Below are 24,664 nucleotides of genomic sequence, written 5' to 3'. Positions count from 1 at the left end.
TTTAAAAAAAAAAAAAAAAAAAAAAAACTTGCCCACATAATACCGAGTATTTCGAACAAATCACTATGACATGACAAACACATAATTATGAACATTGCCAACCTAACAAGCCAAAAGTGCATATGTCATATGTTTGGTCCATAGTCCATACACTATCATATATCCTAAATAAACAAATGATAAAACAGCCACAACCCAGTAGTATCCATATGAATATCATTAGCAAGTAGCACCAGACAGTTTTTTAAAAAAGACCCAGAAATAATAATATAATAATAATAATAATAATGTTGAAAACAAATGAGTTAGAACCTAAACCAATGCAATGCTACTCTCACCACCTGGCGGCTTGCGAACGCCACCTAGATAGTCTCTGGATTCTGCTTTCCCATCTGCAAAGATGTTGCTTCCACTCATTTCCCGAAGTTTTGCAGAGCTTAACGGCTTCTCGGTTGAAGCTGCTGGAGGCTCATCTCCTTCAAAAATATTGTTCCCTGAAAGCTCCGTAAACTTCTGGCTCGGGATCTTCTTTGCTGTCTTGATCACAGTTTCTTCACCATTTCCCTAACAAACAAAGGGTACATGATAAACGCGTGTTGAGACTTAAGACCATTCATTCACTCTTATACGATACAAAATTACAAATATGTGATTATAGTGAGCCAATTAGATGGAACCCTTGAAACAAAGAAAAAGCAGGAGGAAATGGTATATATAAACAAGCAGGACCCAACCAGGTTGGTTAGTTGGAGCACTTTCTTTTCCCCATAAAAAGGTCTTCTATGTTGGTTTTAAAACTTAGCTAAAAGGTAAACATGACAACCATGTCGAACAGGTAGATATGTGTTTTCATACAGGAAACAGAGGCGGTATCGCTTTATAATTCTAAGACAAAATTAATTAATAAAAACGTATGAACAGGGGCGATTAATTTAGTTTCTACTCATGAAACCTAAAAAGTGTTGGATAAAATGGTGCTAGCAAGTCAATAAGAAACTTCAACTAGTGTTAAAGAACATTGACTTCAGAAAGCTTACTAGTTGTAGAGTTTCCAGGTAAAAAAAAAAAAATTAAAGTAATGGTAAACAAGTAAAAAACAGTCTCATCTGTTACTGTTACAGGATAGTTGGAAGTAAATAAGGGTTGCGATGTACACTATATTATTATTATTATTATTATTATTATATTATTATTATATATATCAGGCAGCATTTGTAAGGTTGCATAAGCATGACATTAATATGTCATATTCATTGAAATTAGTTAGGTAATGTAGCTATGTAACATGCTGTATCTGACAGCACAGCTTATATAAGTTAGGACATGCTTTCATTCTCATGAGATGTAACAGTTCATTCATGAAATTCTAACCAAAACAGAAACAGAACATTAAATTTCACAACTAGAAAATTCAAGATCAGCAGAACCTTCAGCTACTTCATATCAAGTTTTTAAATGGCAAGTTCAGGGGTCCATATCAGATTTGACTTCATATTAAAGATGGCAATTTCAACACATTTTCCTAAATGGATATTTTGGATCGTGTCATATATCCCAATATAGATGAAATAAAATATAGCTACAAGAAGAACAATTCAAATAGAGCAAGCAGGTTAAACATAGTTAATAACCCGTCCAATGTCCATATTTATTAATGTATACAAGCTACCAAATCGTTTAATTCAAATATATTATAGATGAGTGTAGAAATACTACTGTGTTTGAAAACCATAAATAACAAATTATTTATTCATAAAAATGTAATAACTGGACAAAAAGTGTTTTGCAAGTCAAGTCATCAACTAGACCCGCTTTAGCCTGTACCAAAATTGGCATGTTTCAACCCTCCTGTTACCCAACCTCCCCATCTTTCATTCACGTTTCCATATATTTAAAGTCAAACTTCAAATTAACTAAATGAGTAATGGTAATTAGCTAATATAGTATGTGCTATAAGGTTGTGAATTATTGAGCATTTAAGGTATGTGAAAGAAGCGTGTACATTATTCGGAGATTCACCGATGTTTATGCTTTCTCTCAATGCCAACGCACGGGCACCCAATGGGCGAGGTTTAATTTCAGGCGGTGGTGCGAATATGTCATTTCCACTGAGCTCCTTATTCTTGGCATTTGAAAACTGCTTTTTTAATTTTGAATCTGACTCGTAATCTAATGTACCACTTAGCTCCCGCTGCTTAGCTTCAGAAAGTGCCTTTTTAGGAGATACTGATTCTTCTTCACCAAATGAAATATGACTTATCCCAGCAACCGTTTGCTGATGAAAAAAAAAAAACATGCATCAGAACAATGTAAAAACCACCCTCTGTTATTTAAAAAGATAATACATAAAAGTTGAAATGCATCTATTTTGGAATTAGACTGAGTATATTGAAAATTAAGACTATAAGATGGTAACCTGATACATTCGTAATCCAGTCTTATTAGCTGGATTGGTGTTTGCAGCATCTGTTTCTTCTACATTATTCTCTGCACCTGCTGCAAATATGCCACTGCCAGTGATCTCCTTTAACTTATAACCTGAAACAGGTTTCCTGGAATGACAAACGAGAATTCAAACTTTGCATTAAAATATGTATGTCGTCAAAAAGGATTGCATGTCATACCCGGTAATCTATCATTTAATGAAACATAGTAACTATATAATTTAAGATAATTAAATACAAGGATCTTGGATAAGTTCCCAAATTGGCCACAACTTTTTGACAATAAAATATTACAAGCGTATCATGTAGGTAGATTGCAATCAACTATCAACTACGGATTATCTTCTACTTCAAACTTTGTACATGACTTGGACCCTTTTTCATGGGGGAGTGATACGTACACAACTCAATTTTGTTATGTACACAACCAACATGCTTTGCAGTGTTGTACTGTACAATACTTTAAAGCATGTTGGTTGTGCACGTATCATCACCCTTTTTCATGTATTTAAGAAAAAACAGATATCATCTTCATGACAAAACCTCAAAAAATTTCATCATAGACATATATTGTTAACACTGTAATCATCAAAAATCTTTACCTACTAGTCTAAAACCAAAATTTTGAGCTAACACTTTCAATATTTATAATCTGGCACTAAGTGTGACATTTAGGTATTTCATTCCAATTCCAATTTCGAATCATTCATTATATCAGATCCTCTAAAACATGATACAAACTCCAGCTGTAATCAAAACTCCAGAATATATAGATATTGATTACGGAATTATAACTGTAAAATCATATTAGATCCACAATCAACTCTTTGGTAACTGATCTTATTAGCTGGTAATTTTAATATGTCCACGTATCAATCAATGAATGCAATGTAATATATATTTCCAAATAACCTAACATTTTTACAAACATATATAAATCATTGATAATTGACAATTTTAACTTATAGTAACAAATATATGTACATACATTAATCAACTAATAAATTTGATTAATTCATTTTAAAACAAAATTGATATGAAATTCAATAGATAGATCTCAAACCTTTTGTTCAGGCTTTCAACTTCTTCATCTGTAACCTGACCTCCAAACACAACTTTACTGATCCCATCGGACGGCTATCATTCATTCAACGGAAATCATTTTCAAAATTAAACCCGAATTAAAAAAAAAAAATATACCTGATATTCATGAAATACAGACATAATTACTGTAATTTGAGCATACCTGATGAGAACGGATGGTGGAACGAGCAGCTGAAGCGACGGAGCCAGTCTCCGGCGAATCAACATCGGGATTCTCCGACCAGGTCAACAGATCTGCCGTTGAAGTGTGAGGTTTCCTCACCGGCGTGTTTCTCTCCATGGAGTTCGAGATTGTTCTACACGGATCCTTCAACAGATTATTGCAGTTTTGAAAAAGTGAAAGATTCGATTCTTCAATGCGACGTCGTCTTATTATTATATAAGTACTAATGTAGATGTTAGAACTTGAAAGCTACGATTACAAAGTAGCAGTGAGCTGCCCTAGCCCTTTGTTGTTTTTAAAAGTTTAAAATCCGTTCGAGTGGATTTTAAGTCTTTCTCTCTCTAAAATTCTCAATCCTACATCTAATTACATCAACTTAAGCAAGTGTCCCTTTTAGACCCTCTAGTTTTAGAAATATTAAATCCGTCTTTTAAAAACCTTTGCGAAATAGAAAAAAACTCTTAAAAGGCATGTTTAAGATGTACGAGTAGTTGATTTAACATTGAAGAAAGAAGTTCATCGTTTAATGTGTTTTACGTAAATAATAAATGTAGAAACAGGTGATATAAAATAAAGTTAGGGATCAAGTATGAAAGTCATTACTTTTAAAGGGTCAACACAATGAAACTAGCAAATCATCACCTAATCTCTTTCCATAATTTTGAATATTATTCCGCCTAATGGGGCTTACGGGGGAAGCATGTGCAGCTCATTAGAGTGGCACGTGCCTGTGCCAGATCCGGGTGCAAACCAATCTTATCGTTTAAAAGTGTTTTTTAAGGAGAAAAAAAAATTAGTTGCAACATAATGGATTAATATTAATATTAATTCCTAGATGTCTCAAATTGTGTACACTCATAATTCATAAATGAATAAAAAGAATGCGATAAAAATCTTTTATACTCCTACTTTATTCAGGTAAGGCAAGAAGATAGATACTAACTATAAGGAGGAGTAAAATTAAAATATTAACAAAAAGGTACATGTAAAAGGTATTTTTTTTTTCAAACTGTATCTTTTTTAGAGATATTTGGGACGAAGAGAATAATAATTAGGTTTAATTACGCAATAGTCCCTAAAGTTTAGCATTAATTTCATCATGTTTTTTTCTTAAACTGTGTGTTGTTAACTTATCTTTGTTAATTTATATCACGTGCGCTCGAGGGTGTAATAGTCATTTTGCATTGTTGTCTATTATAACACATAAATCATTCGTTTCCAGCATTATAAATTAAATCACATTCAAGTTTTCAATCGTAAACCCTAATCCTCAAATTACAGTTCGCCTTTACTCGTCTAAATTTGATTTACGGAATGGTTAACTGTTGGTGTGGTAGACGAATTGTACTTTGCACTTAACGGACTTCGAAAAACACTGGACGTAGATTCTATAGTTGCCCAATTTCGATATGTGATGTGTTTTGATTTTAAATTTGGTTTAAAATTTTGTCGTAAATATGAATTGTGGTTGAATTGATGTTAGTATTTTTGTGTAGTGGTCTAGTTGCATGTAACGACCCGACTTCAATTCACCAAAACGTGTACCAAAAAAAAAAAAAATTCTGATGTAGTACAACTGGACGGCGTCCAGTTATCTGGACGACGTCCAGTTATCTGGACGGCGTCCAACACTTAAAACCGGGACGACGTCCAGCATATCTGGACGGCGTCCAGATTGCCTGGAAGCTGCTGTCCCCGGGTCCAACTCACGTGAGCGGAAATCCCGCTTCCCGACACTTTCAAACGAAACCCCTTTCACAACATAACACAATATAATAAAATAAGAGGTTTTCATCAACAAAACAAGTTTTACATCATCGGGCCCACAACGGCCCGAAATGCGCGTTTCGATTAAAAATACAAGTTTCGACCACTACAAGTTTAATTTCCAAACGACACTAGAGCATGGTGTTTGGGGTTAAACAACCCAATCTCGGCCGAACTTCAAAAGCTATAAACCCAAAAGCATCCCCTATCAAAGCGAGCGGAAAACCACTAATCCAACCGTATACCTTTGCCCTTGTCCACGCCGGAGCCTAAAAAGGTAAACAACGAGAAGGTAAGCTAAAACTTAGTGAATGCAATAATTACACATACATATATATAACCCATCTATTTGCAATCACATTCATCAAATACCTCATACGAGCTTGTAACTCAAATAGCATGTCATCAAACTCGTAATACTAACAAGTCGTACATTATCACAAAACCGCATTAGCATACACACAACTCAATATATACAATATGCTAAACAATCAACAATCTCAATATGGTTAACCATAAATGCTATGGTGCTACTGGCTCGTGGTTCACACCATACGCAATTGAGTCATACTCTTTTATAGTGCTACCGGCTCGTGGTTCACACTCGATGCTACCGGCTCGTGGTTCACATCTTAGTTTATAGTGCTACCGGCTCATGGTTCACACTCGATGCTACCGGCTCATGGTTCACATCTTGTCACACACATGTTATGGCTCTACCGGCTCGATGGTTCATGCCATAACACCCACAAATAAACACGCCATATACACATACGTATAATTACTCCACTCACCTTAGAGTCTTTTGCGAAAGATAACCGAGCTTTCAACTTCAATGTAACGTACCTATTACATTTAGTACATAATCAATCACAACTCAAGTTGGTCAACCAACTTACTCCCCATTCTAGTGCCATTTTGACCCAAGGTGAAATTCCGACCCATTTGCGCCCTTAACCCTAATATTTGGGTCAACACCAACAAAACCCTAACACTAGCCAAATATGGTCTTAAAACTTTATAATCACAAGTTTAGTGTGTTCTCGTACACATTTAACAACCTAGGTCGCCCAAGACCCATTTCGAGGTCAACACGCCCATTTGGGTCACCCACAACCCAAATGACACCCACTAACATTAACTACAAATGTGCTAGCGATTTATTAAGCCTTTAAGACCCATTTACACACTTTAACTTTTCAAAACCCTAGGTTAGTCATCTTTTGGATCTTCATGACCCAAACTTACCCAAAACCCCCAAATCACTAACAAGTGAGTTTTAAGTGCAACACTAACCCAAACCCTAACCCTTGACACAATTTAAGTAAAGAAATTAGGTTTTATAACTTACCAACACAATCACCACGTAGCTAGCGACTAGATGAACAACTTTAGAACTCGCACTAAGACTCGATTCAATCTCTTTCTTCCTTTAATGGAGCTCTCTCACTCTAGAACCTCCTCTCTCTCTAGGATTTAATGGAAGATGATAAAGTAGATGGAAAAGGAGTAATGAGGCTCACCAAAACTGATCTAGGGCCTTAAAGTCGTCCACAAACTGAAATTACCAAACTACCCCTTTTTAAATAACAAAATACCAAAGCTGGCTCGTCAGGCCATCTGGACGGCGTCCAGCCCTTCAAAACGGGACGGCGTCCCACCCTGTTGGACGGCGTCCAACATAACTGTTAAAAACTGGATCTTACAACTCTCCCCCACTTGAACCGGATTGCGCCCTCGCAATCCACGCCGCATGACAAACAGGAAGATAGACCAAAACAAATTCTTCGGGCTCCCAAGTGAACTCGGAACCTATACTTCGACGCCATTGAACCTTATAAGTTCTCACCTCTTTATTTCTCAATCTTTTCACTTTTTCGTCTAGTATAGCAATCGGCTCCTCAACATACTCTAACTTATTGTTTAGCTCGATTTCGTCTAATGACACCCATGAAGAATCATCCGCAAGACACTTACGGAGATGGGAAACATGAAATGTATTATGGATCCCCGCAAGTTCCTCGGGTAATTTCAAACGATATGCGACTTCGCCCACACGAGCTAAAACTTTAAATGGCCCAATAAACCGAGGAGCTAACTTTCCCCGTTTTTGAAATCGAATAATACCTTTCCATGGTGAAACCTTAAGTATCACCATATCACCTTCTTGAAATTCGATCATTCGTCTACGCTTGTCGGCATACAACTTTTGTCTATCTTGAGCCTTTTTCAAATGATCCCGAATCACATCAATCTTGCTATTCGTCTCTAGGACCAAATCGGTACTCCCGATTTCCTTTTGTCCCACTTCACCCCAACAAATTGGAGTTCGACATCTTCGCCTATAAAGCATCTCATATGGTGGCATCCCGATACTAGTATGATAACTATTATTGTACGAGAATTCCACCAAAGGTAAGTGCTCATCCCAACTACCACCGAAATCAATAATACATGCCCGTAACATATCCTCTAACGTTTGATTCGTACGTTCGGTTTGACCATCCGTTTGAGGATGATACGCCGTGCTCAATTTTAACTATGTACCCATATCTTCATGAAACTTTTCCCAAAACTGAGATGTAAAACGGGTATCTCGATCCGAAATAATAGATATAGGAACCCCATGTCGAGCGACCACTTCCTTGATAAACTACTTAGCCAAGGCCTCCGACGATATCGCTTCCCGAATGGGAAGAAACAAGGCACTTTTCGTCAAACGATCAACTATCACCCAAATCGTATCAAATTGGGTTCTCGCCGTCTTAGGTAACTTTGTAATGAAATCCATGGTAATGTGCTCCCATTTCCATTTCGGAATTTCTAATGGTTGAAATTTACCATACGGCTTTTGGTGTTCGGCTTTGACTTGTAAACACGTGACGCATTGCTCAACATACTTAACAACATCACGTTTCATGCCCGGCTACCAATACTCCTTCCTTAAATCAAGATACATTTTTGTCGCGCCCGGATGAATATAATACCTTGACTTATGTGCTTCATCAAGTAGCACCCGTCGAAAATCCCCCATCTTAGGCACCCACACTCTTCCTTGAAAAGACAACAAACCATGCGAGCCCATAGTAATGAACTCCGATTGTCCCACTATTCGTTCCGCATGCTTGTTGTGAACGTAAGCCTCTATTTGAATCACACCCAGTTTTTCAAGAAAATCGTTAGTAATAATCAGACGTAACAATCCCAATCGTAACGCCGGGTGATGACTCTTTCAATTTAACGCATCCGCGACCACATTCGCCTTGCCCGGATGATAAAGTATTTCACAATCATAATCTTTTACCACATCCATCCATCTACGTTGACGATAATTCAAATCTCTTTGGTTAAAGAGATGTTTCAAACTCTTATGATCCGAATAAATCGTACTCTTGACACCATACAAGTAATGGCGCCAAATTTTCAAAGCATGCACAACCGCCGCCAACTCAAGATCATGAGTCGAATATCTCGTTTCGTGCTCCTTTAATTGTCAAGAGGCGTAAGCAATGACTTTACCCCTTTGCATTAGAACACACCCGAGCCCATTTAAAGAGGCATCACAATACACCGTCATGTCTTCCACACCTTTCGGCAACACTAACACCGGAGCTTGACACAAATTTTCTTTTAACAATTGAAAAGCAATTTCTTGCTTGTTCTCCCAAATAAACCTCGCGTTCTTCCTCGTCAATTTCGTTAACGAAGAAGCGATCTTAGAAAAGTCTTGGATAAACCGACGATAATAACCGGCCAATCCGAGAAAACTTCGGATTTCCGTAGGCGTAGTCGGTCGTCCCCAACTCTTCACCGTCTCAATCTTCCCCGGATCTACTTGAATACCGTCTTTGTTCACAATGTGACCAAGGAATTGAACTTCCCTTAGCCAAAATTCACATTTGGAGAACTTTGCGTACAACTTCTCCTTACGCAGCGTCTTTAACACACACCGCAAATGATGTTCATGTTCCTTCATACTCTTTGAATAGACAAGTATGTCGTCAATGAACACAATTACCGACTTGTCCAACATAGGTTGACACACTCGGTTCATAAGATCCATGAATGCCGCCAGTGCATTCGTAAGACCAAAAGGCATAACTACAAACTCAAAATGCCCATAACGCGTTCAAAAAGCCGTCTTCCCGATATCTTCCTCGCGGACCCGCATTTGGTGATAGCCGGACCGTAGGTCGATTTTAGAGAAATACGTTGCACCTTGGAGTTGGTCAAACAAATCGTTAATCCGTGGCAATGGATAACGATTCTTGATCGTCACCTTATTTAACTCCCGATAATCGATGCACATCCGCATACTACCATCCTTCTTCTTTACGAATAAAACCGGAGCACCCCACGGCGAAGCGCTCGGTCGAATGAAACCCTTCTCAAGTAACTCTTGGGTTTGATTTAACAACTCTTGCATTTCTGTCGGCGCTAAACGATAAGGAGTTTTAGCAATGGGGGTAGCCCCCGGAACCAACTCAATGCGAAATTCAACTTGTCTTTCCGCCGGAACACCCGGTAACTCGTCCGGAAAAATGTCTTCGAATTCACTAACCACTGAAATTTCACGAATGGGTAGTGGCTCATCACGAGTATCAACAACATGGGCAAGAAAAAGCATGCCACCACTATCAAGGAAACGACGTGCCAGTGCAAAAGTGCATATCGGCACGAGTCTTCTACGCTTATCACCGTGAATAATTAACTCTCCCCCACTTGGGGTCTTCACACGAATAAATTTTTCATGGCATGCAATATCGGCTCTATGATGATCTAGCCAATCCATACCAACAACGATATCGAAATCACCCAAAGTCATCGGGATAAGATCAATCTTAAAGTTTTCGGCACCAAAAACGACATCACAATTTTTACACACATCAACCACTAGCACCGTCTTGCCGTCCGCTATTTCTACTTCTACCGGACGACTTAACTTAGCTAACGGTCTACTAAGTCTAGGCACAAATTTTGGAGACACAAACGACAAATTTGCACCGCTATCAAATAGGATCCTTGCCGGATTAGAGTTAACCATGAAAGTACCTGAGACAACTTCGTTAGATTGTTTGGCTTTCTCATTGGTCATCAAGTAATTGCGACCGCTAGCCATACCCGCCGCTCTCTCCAACTTCTTCACATGATCATTATTCAACTCGGGACATTCCGGCCTCTTGTGTCCCTCTTTACCACAATTATAACAAGTAAGCTTGGTAGACGCCTTGGTACAATCACGGGCTATGTGCCCTCTTTGATTACAATTATAACACGTGGGTCCGAAACCCCCAGAAGCACCCTTCTTCACACTATTAGCGCTTTTGGAGCCTTTCTTGTTCTTTTTATTTGAAAAGTTCGAATAACTCGAACCTTCAAACTTTCTCTTTGAAAAAGTGAAATCGCTTTTTCTTGGAACCTCCGGCTCAAAACTCCAAGCCAATTCGTATAAATCTTCAAAAGACTTAGCCATTCCCCGGCTAATCTTACCCTTCAACTCATCACTTAAAGTACCGTAGAAATCTAGCATCAACTTGTGATAATCACCAACATACTCCAGACAAAAACGAGTCTTTGCCAAGAAGGTAGACTTGAGAGTAACCAAGTCCATTGAACCTTGTCGCAAATTGTGCAACTCGTCCCGGATTTTATCAAGATCGGAAGAAGTTCGGTATTCTTGGAAAAATTCCTTCTTAAACTCCTCCCATGTCAAGCACATGCATTGCTCTTCACCATATAATTTGATTTTATCGTCCCACCACAAATTGCCTTCTTCGCACAACATGCTAGACCCATACCTCGTCTTCTTCTCGGGAGAACACTCCGCGGTACGGAACGTCCCCTTGATATCGGAAATCCAACAAGTGCTTTTCAATGGATCCCTCACCCCATTAAACATTGGAGGTTGAGTATCCTTGAAATTTTTGTAGTGGAAGTCCCGCCTTCCACCCCCACCATTTCCTTCACCCCCTTCGCCTCAAGGATAAATGTTTCTAGCCTCTAAAGCCTCCTCTATCGCGACTTTCATTCGTTCATTGATCATTTCGGTCACTTGTACATCAACCGACTCTTGGAAGACCTTTCGGACATCGTCAAGAAAATCCTTCTTTAGCCTTTTAAAGATGGCCTCAACCTTTGCCGTGAGTTCAACGTCCTCACTCGTACTTCCGTCATTGGTGTCGTGTCCATTTCTCATCTTCATTCTATAAAACGAAGTAAATTAAGCAACAAAACGAAAGGACTTAACACATATGTATATACACATACACCACACTACCCCATCTTGCTCAACAATCGTCGTACATCGCTTGTTTGACACGATTTGAACCCGTAACAATGGTAGCTAATCGTTGTTACGCGAGCACGTCGCATTAACTTGCTAGTACAACGTCTATCTCGCTTGATGATTGCTTAAACAACACAAAACAATCACTGCAAGGTTAATCCACCTAAACACTAGCACTTACAATTCTCGTTCTAACCCAAAATCCTACAAGTCCCGCATAAAACGCGTACACGCTAAAGTTTAAGTCTTGGCACCTATCTCAAGTCGCCTAAATCCCTTAGACCATGATCTGATACCACTTGTAACGACCCGACTTCAATTCACCAAAACGTGTACCAAAAAAAAAATCTGATGTAGTACAACTGGACGGCGTCCAGTTATCTGGACGGCATCCAGCACTTAAAACCGGGACTGAAATGTCCCGTTCTTATTGATTAAAAACGTTCCATATTAATTGATTTCGTTGCGAGGTTTTGACCTCTATATGAGACGTTTTTCAAAGACTGCATTCATTTTTAAAACAAACCATAACCTTTATTTCATAGATAAAGGTTTTAAAAAGCTTTACGTAGATTATCAAATAATGATAATCTAAAATATCCTGTTTACACACGACCATTACATAATGGTTTACAATACAAATATGTTACAACAAAATAAGTTTCTTGAATGCAGTTTTTACACAATATCATACAAGCATGGACTCCAAATCTCATCCTTATTTAAGTATGCGACAGCGGAAGCTCTTAATAATCACCTGAGAATAAACATGCTTAAAACGTCAACAAAAATGTTGGTGAGTTATAGGTTTAACCTATATATATCAAATCATAATAATAGACCACAAGATTTCATATTTCAATACACATCCCATACATAGAGATAAAAATCATTCATATGGTGAACACCTGGTAACCGACATTAACAAGATGCATATATAAGAATATCCCCATCATTCCGGGACACCCTTCGGATATGATATAAATTTCGAAGTACTAAAGCATCCGGTACTTTGGATGGGGTTTGTTAGGCCCAATAGATCTATCTTTAGGATTCGCGTCAATTAGGGTGTCTGTTCCCTAATTCTTAGATTACCAGACTTAATAAAAAGGGGCATATTCGATTTCGATAATTCAACCATAGAATGTAGCTTCACGTACTTGTGTCTATTTTGTAAATCATTTATAAAACCTGCATGTATTCTCATCCCAAAAATATTAGATTTTAAAAGTGGGACTATAACTCACTTTCACAGATTTTTACTTCGTCGGGAAGTAAGACTTGGCCACTGGTTGATTCACGAACCTATAACAATATATACATATATATCAAAGTATGTTCAAAATATATTTACAACACTTTTAATACATTTTGATGTTTTAAGTTTATTAAGTCAGCTGTCCTCGTTAGTAATCTACAACTAGTTGTCCACAGTTACATGTACAGAAATAAATCGATAAATATTATCTTGAATCAATCCACGACCCAGTGTATACGTATCTCAGTATTGATCACAACTCAAACTATATATATTTTGGAATCAACCTCAACCCTGTATAGCTAACTCCAACATTCACATATAGAGTGTCTATGGTTGTTCCGAAATATATATAGATGTGTCGACATGATAGGTCGAAACATTGTATACGTGTCTATGGTATCTCAAGATTACATAATATACAATACAAGTTGATTAAGTTATGGATGGAATAGATTTGTTACCAATTTTCACGTAGCTAAAATGAGAAAAATTATCCAATCTTGTTTTACCCATAACTTCTTCATTTTAAATCCGTTTTGAGTGAATAAAATTGCTATGGTTTCATATTGAACTCTATTTTATGAATCTAAACAGAAAAAGTATAGGTTTATAGTCGAAAAAATAAGTTACAAGTCATTTTTGTAAAGGTAGTCATTTCAGTCGAAAGAACGACGTCTAGATGACCATTTTAGAAAACATACTTCCACTTTGAGTTTAACCATGATTTTTGGATATAGGTTCATGTTCATAATAAAAATCATTTTCCCAGAATAACAACTTTTAAATCAAAGTTTATCATAGTTTTTAATTAACTAACCCAAAACAGCCCGCGGTGTTACTACGACGACGTAAATCCAGTTTTACGGTGTTTTTCGTGTTTCCAGGTTTTAAATCATTAAGTTAGCATATCATATAGATATAGAAAATGTGTTTAGTTGATTTTAAAAGTCAAGTTAGAAGGATTAACTTTTATTTGCGAACAAGTTTAGAATTAACTAAACTATGTTCTAGTGATTACAAGTTTAAACCTTCGAATAAGATAGCTTTATATGTATGAATCGAATGATGTTATGAACATCATTACTACCTCAAGTTCCTTGGATAAACCTACTGGAAATTAGAAAAATGGATCTAGCTTCAAAGGATCCTTGGATGGCTTGAAAGTTCTTGAAGCAGAATCATGACACGAAAACAGTTCAAGTAAGATTTTCACTCGAAATAAGATTGTTATAGTTATAGAAATTGAATTAAAGTTTGAATATGATTATTACCTTGTATTATAAAGATAACCTACTGTAAGTAACAAAGGTTTCTTGATCTTGGATGATTACTTGGAATGGATTTAGAAAACTTGGAAGTAAACTTGCAATCTTGGAAGTATTCTTGATTTTATGAAACTAGAACTTTTGGAATTTGTGAAGAACACTTAGAACTTGAAGATAGAACTTGAGAGAGATCAATTAGATGAAGAAAATTGAAGAATGAAAGTGTTTGTAGGTGTTTTTGGTCGTTGGTGTATGGATTAGATATAAAGGATATGTAATTTTGTTTTCATGTAAATAAGTCATGAATGATTACTCATATTTTTGTAATTTTATGAGATATTTCATGCTAGTTGCCAAATGATGGTTCCCACATGTGTTAGGTGACTCACATGGGCTGCTAAGAGCTGATCATTGGAGTGTATATACCAATAGAACATACATCTAAAAGCTGTGTATTGTACGAGTACGAATACGGGTGCATACGAGTAGAATTGTTGATGAAACTGAACGAGGATGTAATTGTAAGCATTTTTGTTAAGTAGAAGTATTTTGATAAGTGTCTTGAAGTCTTTAAAAAGTGTATGAATACATATTAAAACACTACATGTATATACATTTTAACTGAGTCGTTAAGTCATCGTTAGTCGTTACATGTAAATGTTGTTTTGAAACCTTTAGGTTAACGATCTTGTTGAATGTTGTTAACCCATTGTTTATTATAACAAATGAGATGTTAAATTGTTATATTATCATGATATTATGATATATAATATATCTTAGTATGATATATATACAGTTAAATGTCGTTACAACGATAATCGTTACATATATGTCTCGTTTCGAACCATTAAGTTAGTAGTCTTATTTTTACATATGTATTTCATTGTTAATACACTTAATAATATATTTACTTATCATTTAACATAATTAACCAAGTGTATCAATATCTTAATATGATTCATATGTACCTAGTAAGACGTTGTTATAACGATAATCGTTATATATATATCGTTTTCGAGTTTCTTAAATTAATAGTCTCATTTTTATGTATATAACTCATTGTTAAAATACCTAATGAGATACATACTTATAATAAAATCATGTTAACTATATATATAACCATATATATGTCATCGTATAGTTTTTACAAGTTTTAACGTTCGTGAATCACCGGTCAACTTGGGTGGTCAATTGTCTATATGAAACCTATTTCAATTAATCAAGTCTTAACAAGTTTGATTGTTTAACATGTTGGAAACACTTAATCATGTAAATAACAATTTCATTTAATATATATATAAACATGGAAAAGTTCGGGTCACTACAGTATCTACCCGTTAAATAAATTTCGTCCCGAAATTTTAAGCAGTTGGAGGTGTTGACATATCTTCTGGAAATAAATGCGGGTATTTCTTCTTCATCTGATCTTCACGCTCCCAGGTGAACTCGGGTCCTCTACGAGCATTTCATCGAACCTTAACAATCGGTATCTTGTTTTGTTTAAGTCTCTTAACCTCACGATCCATTATTTCGACGGGTTCTTCAATGAATTGAAGTTTTTCATTGATTTGGATTTCGTCCAACGGAATAGTGCGATCTTCTTTAGCAAAACATTTCTTCAAATTTGAGACGTAGAAAGTGTTATGTACAGCCGCGAGTTGTTGAGGTAACTCAAGTCGGTAAGCTACTGGTCCGACACGATCAATAATCTTGAATGGTCCAATATACCTTGGATTTAATTTCCCTCGTTTACCAAATCGAACAACGCCTTTCCAAGGTGCAACTTTAAGCATGACCATCTCTCCAATTTCAAATTCTATATCTTTTCTTTTAATGTCAGCGTAGCTCTTTTGTCGACTTTGGGCGGTTTTCAACCGTTGTTGAATTTGGATGATCTTCTCGGTAGTTTCTTGTATAATCTCCGGACCCGTAATCTGTCTATCCCCCACTTCACTCCAACAAATAGGAGACCTGCACTTTCTACCATAAAGTGCTTCAAACGGCGCCATCTCAATGCTTGAATGGTAGCTGTTGTTGTAGGAAAATTCTGCTAACGGTAGATGTCGATCCCAACTGTTTCCGAAATCAATAACACATGCTCGTAGCATGTCTTCAAGCGTTTGTATCGTCCTTTCACTCTGCCCATCAGTTTGTGGATGATAGGCAGTACTCATATCTAGACGAGTTCCTAATGCTTGCTGTAATGTCTGCCAGAATCTTGAAATAAATCTGCCATCCCTATCAGAGATAATAGAGATTGGTATTCCATGTCTGGAGACGACTTCCTTCAAATACAGTCGTGCTAACTTCTCCATCTTGTCATCTTCTCTTATTGGCAGGAAGTGTGCTGATTTGGTGAGACGATCAACTATTACCCAAATAGTATCAAAACCACTTGCAGTCCTTGGCAATTTAGTGATGAAATCTATGGTAATGTTTTCCCATTTCCATTCCGGGATTTCTGGTTGTTGAAGTAGACCTGATGGTTTCTGATGCTCAGCTTTGACCTTAGAACACGTCAAACATTCTCCTACGTATTTAGCAACATCGGCTTTCATACCTGGCCACCAAAAATGTTTCTTGAGATCCTTGTACATCTTCCCCGTTCCAGGATGTATTGAGTATCTGGTTTTATGAGCTTCTCTAAGTACCATTTCTCTCATATCTCCAAATTTTGGTACCCAAATCCTTTCAGCCCTATACCGGGTTCCGTCTTCCCGAATATTAAGATGCTTCTCCGATCCTTTGGGTATTTCATCTTTTAAATTCCCCTTTTTTAAAACTCCTTGTTGCGCCTCCTTTATTTGAGTAGTAAGGTTATTATGAATCATTATATTCATAGATTTTACTCGAATGGGTTCTCTGTCCTTCCTGCTCAAGGCATCGGCTACCACATTTGCCTTCCCCGATTGGTAACGAATCTCAAAGTCGTAATCATTCAATAATTCAATCCACCTACGCTGCCTCATATTCAGTTGTTTCTGATTAAATATGTGTTGAAGACTTTTGTGGTCGGTATATATAATACTTTTGACCCCATATAAGTAGTGCCTCCAAGTCTTTAATGCAAAAACAACCGCGCCTAATTTCAAATCATGCGTCGTATAATTTTGTTCGTGAATCTTCAATTGTCTAGACGCATAAGCAATCACCTTCGTTCGTTGCATTAATACACAACCGAGACCTTGCTTTGATGCGTCACAATAAATCACAAAATCATTATTCCCTTCAGGCAATGACAATATAGGTGCCGTAGTTAGCTTTTTCTTCAATAACTGAAACGCTTTCTCTTGTTCATCATTCCATTCAAATTTCTTCCCTTTATGCGTTAATGCAGTCAAGGGTTTTGCTATTCTGGAAAAGTCTTGGATGAACCTTCTGTAGTAACCAGCTAGTCCTAAAAACTGGCGTATGTGTTTCGGAGTTTTCGGGGTTTCCCACTTTTCAACAGTTTCTATCTTTGCCGGATCCACCTTAATACCTTCTTTGTTCACTATGTGACAGAGGAATTGAACTTCTTCCAACCAAAATGCACACTTTGAAAACTTAGCGTACAATTCTTCCTTCCTCAATACTTCTAACACCTTTCTCAAATGTTCACCGTGTTCTTGGTCATTCTTTGAGTAAATAAGTATGTCATCAATGAAAACAATGACAAATTTGTCAAGGTATGGTCCACACACTCAGTTCATAAGGTCCATGAACACAGCTGGTGCATTAGTTAAACCAAAAGGCATGACCATAAACTCGTAATGACCGTAACGTGTTCTGAAAGCAGTCTTTGGAATATCATCTTCTTTCACCCGCATTTGATGATACCCGGAACGTAAGTTAATCTTTGAATAAACAGACGAGCCTTGTAGTTGATCAAATAAGTCGTCGATTCTCGGTAGTGGGTAGCGGTTCTTGATGGTAAGTTTGTTCAACTCTCGGTAGTCGATACACAACCTGAATGTACCATCTTTCTTCTTGACAAACAAAACAGGAGCTCCCCACGGTGATGTGCTTGGTCAAATGAAACCACGCTCTAAAAGTTCTTGAAATTGGCTTTGCAGTTCTTTCATCTCGCTGGGTGCGAGTCTGTAAGGAGCACGAGCTATTGGTGCAGCTCCTGGTACAAGATCTATTTGAAATTCAACGGATCGATGTGGGGGTAATCCCGGTAATTCTTTCGGAAATACATCGGGAAATTCTTTTGCAATGGGAACATCATTGATGCTCTTTTCTTCAGTTTGTACTTTCTCGACGTGTGCTAGAACAGCATAGCAACCTTTTCTTATTAGTTTTTGTGCCTTCAAATTACTAATAAGATGTAGCTTCGTGTTGCCCTTTTCTCCGTACACCATTAAGGGTTTTCCTTTTTCTCGTATAATGCGAATTGCATTTTTGTAACAAACGATCTCCGCTTTCACTTCTTTCAACCAGTCCATACCGATTATCACATCAAAACTCCTTAACTCTACTGGTATCAAATCAATCTTAAATGTTTTGCTAACCAGTTTAATTTCTCGATTCCGACATATATTATCTGCTGAAATTAATTTACCATTTGCTAATTCGAGTAAAAATTTACTATCCAAAGGCGTCAATGGACAACTTAATTTAGCACAAAAATCTCTACTCATATAGCTTCTATCCGCACCCGAATCAAATAAAACGTAAGCAGATTTATTGTCAATAAGAAACGTACCCGTAACAAGCTCCGGGTCTTCCTGTGCCTCTGCTGCATTAATATTGAAAACTCTTCCGCGGCCTTGTCCATTCGTGTTCTCCTGGTTCGGGCAATTTCTAATAATGTGGCCCGTTTTTCCACATTTATAACAAACTACATTGGCATAACTTGCTCCGACACTACTTGCTCCGCCATTACTCGTTCCGACACCATTTTTTCCTTTCGTTCTATTAACCCCTGGTCCGTAGACCTCACACTTCACCGTTCTATGACCATTTCTTTTACACTTGTTGCAAAATTTGGTGCAGAACCCCGAGTGATACTTTTCACACCTTTGGCATAGCTGCTTCTGATTGTTGTTGTTGTTGCGGTTATTATTGTTGTTGGGATGATTGTTGTTGTTGTTGTTGTTGTTGTTGTTATTGTTGTTGTTGTTGTTGTTGTTGTTGTTGTTGTTGTTGTTGTTGTTGTTGTTGTTGTTGTTGTTGTTGTTGTTGTTGTTGTTGTTGTTGTTGTTGTTGTTGTTGTTGTTGTTGTTGTTGTTGTTGTTGTTGTTGTTGTTGTTGTTGTTGTTGTTGTTGGGCCGTTTGTTGTAGTTGCGATTGATGTTGCGATTGTTGGGATAATTGTTGCGATTATTGTTGTAATTGCTGTTGTTGTTGTATTGGTGATTCTTATCACCGTTTTCCTCCCACTTTCTTTTGACTTGCTTCACATTGGCCTCTTCAGCAGTCTGTTCTTTAATTCTTTCTTCAATCTGGATCACTAGTTTGTGAGCCATTCTACATGCCTGTTGTATGGAGGCGGGCTCGTGTGAACTTATATCTTCTTGGATTCTTTCCGGTAATCCTTTCACAAACGCGTCGATCTTCTCTTCCTCATCTTCGAATGCTCCTGGACACAATAGGCACAATTCTGTGAATCGTCTTTCGTACGTGGTAATATCAAATCCTTGGGTTCGTAACCCTCTAAGTTCTGTCTTGAGCTTATTGACCTCGGTTCTGGGACGGTACTTCTCGTTCATCAAGTGCTTGAATGCTGACCACGGTAGTGCGTACGCATCGTCTTGTCCCACTTGCTCTAGATAGGTATTCCACCATGTTAACGCAGAACCTGTGAAGGTATGCATAGCGTACTTCACTTTGTCCTCTTCAGTACACTTACTTATGGCAAACACCGATTCGACCTTCTCGGTCCACCGTTTCAATCCAATCGGTCCTTCGGTTCCATCAAATTCCAAAGGTTTGCAGGCAGTGAATTCTTTGTAGGTGCATCCTACACGATTTCCTGTACTGCTAGATCCAAGGTTATTGTTGGTATGTAGCGCAGCCTGTACTGCGGCTATGTTTGAAGCTAGAAAAGTACGGAATTCCTCTTCATTCATATTCACGGTGTGTCGAGTAGTCGGTGCCATTTCCTTCAAAATAGTCAAATGGAACAAGTTAATCATACAGAATATTAAGAGTAGTTAATAGTATTTCATAGCATAATATTAACTCATTTATAAAAGCTTTTTCTTCATATTAGCGTTTTATAAGTTTAAATTTGGGTAGTACCTACCCGTTAAGTTCATACTTAGTAGCTAATATACAATTCAACTACTACCATTCTATATGAAAAACTGATTATAATAATATTTCGCGTTCAAACTTTTACACAATATTTTACAAACTTACAATACCGCTTATTTTACATATAGCATGAAATATAGCACACAATAAATTTGATACAAGATGGTTGTGAAGATAATTCTAGCTAGTACACAAGTCGTTCAGCAAAGGCAATAAAGACACGTAATTCATACGTCCAGAAACAAGTCATGCATTCTGGTTTTACTAGGATTACTTCCCATCCTTGGTCTTGTGGAACATAACCGTTATGGCCGTTGATAAGACAGCGTCTTGTAACGTCGTCAAAGGGACGAGGGTTACGTAATGTCCAACAATCCCGTAACAATCTAAAAACCTCATTTCTTACCCCAATTACCGACTCCGTCACTTATGGAAACGTTTTGTTTAATAGTTGTAGCCCGATGTTCTTGTTCTCACTTTGGTGAGAAGCGAACATTACTAATCCGTAAGCATAACATGCTTCTTTATGTTGCATGTTAGCCACTTTTTCTAAATCACGAAGTCCAATATTCGAATATATTGAGTCAAAATAATTTCTTAACCCATTGCGTAAAATAGCATTTGGGTTCCCCGCAATATATGCGTCAAAGTAAACACATCGTAACTTATGGATTTCCCAATGTGATATCCCCCATCTTTCGAACGAAAGCCTTTTATAAACTAAGGCATTCTTGGAACGTTCTTCGAATGTCTTACAAACTGATCTCGCCTTAAATAGTTGTGCCGAAGAATTCTGACCGACTCTAGACAAGATTTCATCAATCATGTCTCCGGGTAGGTCTCTTAAAATATTGGGTTGTCTATCCATTTTGTGTTTTTATACTGTAAAATAGACAAGAGTTAGATTCATAAAAAAAAAATACTTATTAATACAAGCAATTTTTACATATATCATAAAGCATAAGCACACTATATTACATATATTACACCACACGAATACAACTATCTTATTCCGACTCGCTTGTTTCTTCTTCTTCGGTTTTGGTTCATTTTGCCAAGTTTCTAGGGATATATGATGTTCCCCTAATACGAGCCGTCGTTTTCCACATTGGTTTAGAAAAACCTGGTGGTTTAGAGGTTCCCGGGTCATTGTTACAACTTAAGGACTTCGGGGGTTGACGATACATATAAAGTTCATCGGGGTTAGAATTAGATTTCTCTATTTTTATGCCCTTTCCCTTATTATTTTCTTTTGCCTTTTTAAATTCAGTTGGGGTAATTTCTATAACATCATCGGAATTCTCGTCGGAATCCGATTCATCGGAGAATTGGTAATCCTCCCAATATTTTGCTTCCTTGGAGGAAACACCATTGACCATAATTAACCTTGGTCGGTTGGTTGAGGATTTTCTTTTACTTAACCGTTTTATTATTTCCCCCACCGGTTCTGATTCTTCTTCCGGTTCTGATTCTTCTTCCGGTTCCGACTCTTCTTCCGGTTTCGACTCTTCTTCCGGTTCCTCTTCGGGAACTTGTGAATCAGTCCACGAATCATTCCAATTTACATTTGACTCTTCATTATTATTAGGTGAGTCAATGGGGCTTGTTCTAGAGGTAGACATCTATCACATAAAATCAAACGCGTTAAGAGATTAATATATCACATAATATTCACATGTTAAAAATATATAGTTTCCAACAAAATTTGTTAAGCAATCATTTTTCAAGTAAACACGGTCGAAGTCCAGACTCACTAATGCATCCTAACAAACTCGATAAGACACACTAATGCAAAATTCTGGTTCTCTAATACCAACGCTCGGATACCAACTGAAATGTCCCGTTCTTATTGATTAAAAACGTTCCATATTAATTGATTTCGTTGCGAGGTTTTGACCTCTATATGAGACGTTTTTCAAAGACTGCATTCATTTTTAAAATAAACCAAAACCTTTATTTCATAGATAAAGGTTTTAAAAAGCTTTACGTAGATTATCAAATAATGATAATCTAAAATATCCTGTTTACACACGACCATTACATAATGGTTTACAATACAAATATGTTACAACAAAATAAGTTTCTTGAATGCAGTTTTTACACAATATCATACAAGCATGGACTCCAAATCTCGTCCTTATTTAAGTATGCGACAGCGGAAGCTCTTAATAATCACCTGAGAATAAACATGCTTAAAACGTCAACAAAAATGTTGGTGAGTTATAGGTTTAACCTATATATATCAAATCATAATAATAGACCACAAGATTTCATATTTCAATACACATCCCATACATAGAGATAAAAATCATTCATATGGTGAACACCTGGTAACCGACATTAACAAGATGCATATATAAGAATAACCCCATCATTCCGGGACACCCTTCGGATATGATATAAATTTTGAAGTACTAAAGCATCCGGTACTTTGGATGGGGTTTGTTAGGCCCAATAGATCTATCTTTAGGATTCGCGTCAATTAGGGTGTCTGTTCCCTAATTCTTAGATTACCAGACTTAATAAAAAGGGGCATATTCGATTTCGATAATTCAACCATAGAATGTAGTTTCACGTACTTGTGTCTATTTTGTAAATCATTTATAAAACCTGCATGTATTCTCATCCCAAAAATATTAGATTTTAAAAGTGGGACTATAACTCACTTTCATAGATTTTTACTTCGTCGGGAAGTAAGACTTGGCCACTGGTTGATTCACGAACCTATAACAATATATATCGAAGTATGTTCAAAATATATTTACAACACTTTTAATACATTTTGATGTTTTAAGTTTATTAAGTCAGCTGTCCTCGTTAGTAACCTACAACTAGTTGTCCACAGTTACATGTACAGAAATAAATCGATAAATATTATCTTGAATCAATCCACGACCCAGTGTATATGTATCTCAGTATTGATCACAACTCAAACTATATATATTTTGGAATCAACCTCAACCCTGTATAGCTAACTCCAATATTCACATATAGAGTGTCTATGGTTGTTCCGAAATATATATAGATGTGTCGACATGATAGGTCGAAACATTGTATACGTGTCTATGGTATCTCAAGATTACATAATATACAATACAAGTTGATTAAGTTATGGTTGGAATAGATTTGTTACCAATTTTCACGTAGCTAAAATGAGAAAAATTATCCAATCTTGTTTTACCCATAACTTCTTCATTTTAAATCCGTTTTGAGTGAATAAAATTGCTATGGTTTCATATTGAACTCTATTTTATGAATCTAAACAGAAAAATTATAGGTTTATAGTCGGAAAAATAAGTTACAAGTCATTTTTGTAAAGGTAGTCATTTCAGTCGAAAGAACGACGTCTAGATGACCATTTTAGAAAACATACTTCCACTTTGAGTTTAACCATGATTTTTGGATATAGTTTCATGTTCATAATAAAAATCATTTTCCCAGAATAACAACTTTTAAATCAAAGTTTATCATAGTTTTTAATTAACTAACCCAAAACAGCCCGCGGTGTTACTACGACGGCGTAAATCCGGTTTTACGGTGTTTTTCGTGTTTCCAGGTTTTAAATCATTAAGTTAGCATATCATATAGATATAGAACATGTGTTTAGTTGATTTTAAATGTCAAGTTAGAAGGATTAACTTTTATTTGGGAACAAGTTTAGAATTAACTAAACTATGTTCTAGTGATTACAAGTTTAAATTTTTATATAAGATAGCTTTATATGTATGAATCGAATGATGTTATGAACATCATTACTACCTCAATTTCCTTGGATAAACCTACTGGAAATTATAAAAATGGATCTAGCTTCAAAGTATCCTTGGATGGCTTGAAAGTTCTTGAAGCAGAATCATGACACGAAAACAGTTCAAGTAAGATTTTCACTCGAAATAAGATTGTTATAGTTATAGAAATTGAATTAAAGTTTGAATATGATTATTACCTTGTATTATAAAGATAACCTACTGTAAGTAACAAAGGTTTATTGATCTTGGATGATTACTTGGAATGGATTTAGAAAACTTGGAAGTAAACTTGCAATCTTGGAAGTATTCTTGATTTTATGAAACTAGAACTTTTGGAATTTATGAAGAACACTTAGAACTTGAAGATAGAACTTGAGAGAGATCA

General features: G+C 36.7%; 1 protein-coding gene across 1 annotated transcript; it reads right to left on the bottom strand.

The window, feature by feature from the left end:
• Positions 1 to 204: 204 nt before the first annotated feature.
• Positions 205 to 3,878, bottom strand: LOC139892773 (uncharacterized). Its single transcript, XM_071875896.1, has 5 exons — positions 3,691 to 3,878; positions 3,508 to 3,581; positions 2,417 to 2,552; positions 2,003 to 2,275; positions 205 to 564 (listed from the first exon to the last, which is right to left on the bottom strand). Exons 1-5 carry the CDS (start codon positions 3,826 to 3,828, stop codon positions 313 to 315), a joined length of 873 nt encoding a protein of 290 aa, XP_071731997.1. The 5' UTR covers positions 3,829 to 3,878; the 3' UTR covers positions 205 to 312.
• Positions 3,879 to 24,664: the final 20,786 nt, after the last annotated feature.

This window comes from Rutidosis leptorrhynchoides, chromosome 2 (assembly GCF_046630445.1).
Source record: "Rutidosis leptorrhynchoides isolate AG116_Rl617_1_P2 chromosome 2, CSIRO_AGI_Rlap_v1, whole genome shotgun sequence".
Classification (NCBI taxonomy): domain Eukaryota; kingdom Viridiplantae; phylum Streptophyta; class Magnoliopsida; order Asterales; family Asteraceae; genus Rutidosis; species Rutidosis leptorrhynchoides.
This window is presented reverse-complemented; position numbering and strand designations above follow the sequence as displayed.